Source organism: Cynoglossus semilaevis, chromosome 2 (genome assembly GCF_000523025.1).
Source record: "Cynoglossus semilaevis isolate Cse_v1.0 chromosome 2, Cse_v1.0, whole genome shotgun sequence".
Taxonomy (NCBI): domain Eukaryota; kingdom Metazoa; phylum Chordata; class Actinopteri; order Pleuronectiformes; family Cynoglossidae; genus Cynoglossus; species Cynoglossus semilaevis.
This window is the reverse complement of record NC_024308.1, coordinates 10,887,626-10,890,010: the sequence shown is the minus strand read 5'-3', so window position 1 is coordinate 10,890,010 and position 2,385 is coordinate 10,887,626. Positions and strand designations below refer to the sequence as shown.

Here is a 2,385-nt window from a genome sequence, read left to right as displayed (position 1 = left end):
GCAGGAGCAGGAGCAGGAGCAGGAAGAGCAGTCATTACATTTCCACATCCCTGACACTGACCTGTGAGGACGACAACAACAGGTCCGTCTTCATCATCTTCATCATCTTCATCCTCAGACTGGAAACACGTGAGTCGGAGACAGAACAGCTTCTGTCTTTGTCATTTCTTCTTCAGGAACCAGAGGACGGAGCGACAGAGAACGACGACATTCACACTGGGCTGAAGAGTCAGAGAGTCAGAGGTGAGAATCGGCTTCACGACAAATCTCTGAGATAAAATAAGACGTCTGTAAGTCAATACACTTACAGAATAATTATTATTACTACTACTGTTATCATTATTATTAATAAAGTTAAATTATTCTCATAGAATATAGTAATGTAAGAATATAATGTTTTTAAATAAAAACATTAAAAACATAATCCTTCATTTGGGGAACAGCTTAGCCAGAACCCCCAAGAGGTCTGTGGTGGTACTGAACACTAAATTAAGGCTTATATAATAAAATAAAATAAAACCCAGGGTGTTGTTTGGACTGTAGCACTTGGTCCAGTTCAACATTAGAACCAAACCTTTGACTTTAGTCAAAGTCTAAAACAGTCTCAAACTTGTCTTTCAAATCCTTTTCTGAATATTGATTGAATCATGAAGCTTTATGACACAGGCAGGAAGTGGAGCCAGAGTTTAAAACTCTACTGGTACTCCACTGGGAACCAAAGGTCTGGACCAGGGAACCTTCATCTGCAGTGGACCAGCTGGTCTACTATAAAAACTAAAAATCCCATTTGTGTTCGTTAATGTCTAATATGAGTACTGTATGTGTGTGTGTGTGTGTGTGTCCATGTGTGTGTGTGTCCATGTGTGTGTGTGTGATGAACAGCTGTAACACCTCTTCTCCCTCTATTCCAGATTAAAATGGGCTGCTTCACATTTGTTAAACTGATGATGATCCTGTTCAACCTGCTGATCTTCGTGAGTACATTCAAACACTGACACTGGCCACAGGTATGTGTGTGTATGTGTGTATATTCATGTCCTTATATGGTTATGAGGAAGAACTACCTGTCAATCATGTGGATCACAACCACAGTCTAAGGTGTTACTGGTCCTAATGCAGCAGCCCCATCATCTGACCTGATGATGTCACTGCACTGATGTCACCAAGTGGGACGTCACACCTTCACCATCTGTACAGAGTTCATAAAGTTAACAAGAAACACAGGAAGTACAGGAGAGAGGAAAATATACAGACAGTGGGGAAAGGTAAGGTGGGGCTGATGTGCATCTGTTGCACATGATAAGGAAAGGAAGGAATGTCATTGTGACACTGTGTGCATTTAACCCATCACCAGTGTGTGGGGATGGTGCTATGCTCAGAGCACCTCAGTGGTAAATTGGCAGCTGGTGGATTCAAACCTGCAACCTTCTGGACCCAAGTCCACTTCCTTAACCACTAAGCCACCACTGCTTAGGCAGGTTCACTCCAAAGGCTCAGGTGTTGGTGGATGACGGGGGTGAGTGTGGGGCGGGTGTGGAGACCTGGCCTAATGCAGATGTCAGAGCAGCTGCCCCCCCCCCCTCCTCCAGGGGTGGACTTCATCAGATTGTCTTCTGTCCCACCAACATGTCTTCTTCTCTCATCTTTCATTCCACCTTAAAGACGACCAATTCCAGTTCAGATTGAGGTGGGACACTTCCATTCCCCCTTCCACTCCCCCCATATCTCTCCATCTTACCTCCCCTTCTCAGGAGGCCTGCCCCCCCCTCGCCCCCCCCTTTAGAGCCTGCTACTCATTCCTTCTTGTCTGACCCTAATAGGTTCTATTCCCAATATCAATTGATAGAACACTGCCCCCCTCTACCCTCACTCACCCCCACACCCACATTCTCAGGAAACCCGATTTACTCTCACCGCCCTGTGCCCCCTCCCGCTCCCCCTGTCGACATGGCACAGCACCATCAGCTGGAGGGAACAGGCATCGTCAGGGTGGGAGGAGTAATTAAAGCTGCTGCCACAGGATGGTGGCAGACGATGTCTGTCCTCTCACATTTAGACAATGGTGCCATGACAGCACCAGGCAGCTACCACCGAGAAGAGAAGAGGGGGAGCAAAGGGGGAGAGAGGGGAGAGAGGGAGAAGAATCCCAGGTGGGAGATGTCAGAGTCTGACAGGAGGTGTGTGAGGAGCAGACAGAGAGAATAAGGTGGAGGAGACTGCTCCGACTGTAGTGACTCTGATGGAGCCTGACAGACAATATCAGGATTCCAACGAGGTTCCTGCAGAAGAGGAGAGGAGGAGGAAAAGAAATGTCTGTGAGTCAGAAAGAGGGGATCCAGAGATTTGAAAAACCAGGAAAGATTGTTGCAAAAAAAGACGATAAGG

General features: G+C 46.7%; 1 protein-coding gene across 1 annotated transcript in view; it reads left to right on the top strand.

Moving 5' to 3' along the window:
- Positions 1–56: 56 nt before the first annotated feature.
- Positions 57–2,385, top strand: part of tspan1 (tetraspanin 1) — a 9,776-nt gene continuing 7,447 nt past the window's right edge. The window contains exons 1-2 of the mRNA XM_008337754.3: positions 57–243; positions 912–974. Coding sequence (XP_008335976.1) covers positions 918–974 — 57 coding nt within the window. The 5' untranslated portion in view covers positions 57–243; positions 912–917. The remainder of the gene's footprint in view (positions 244–911; positions 975–2,385) is intronic.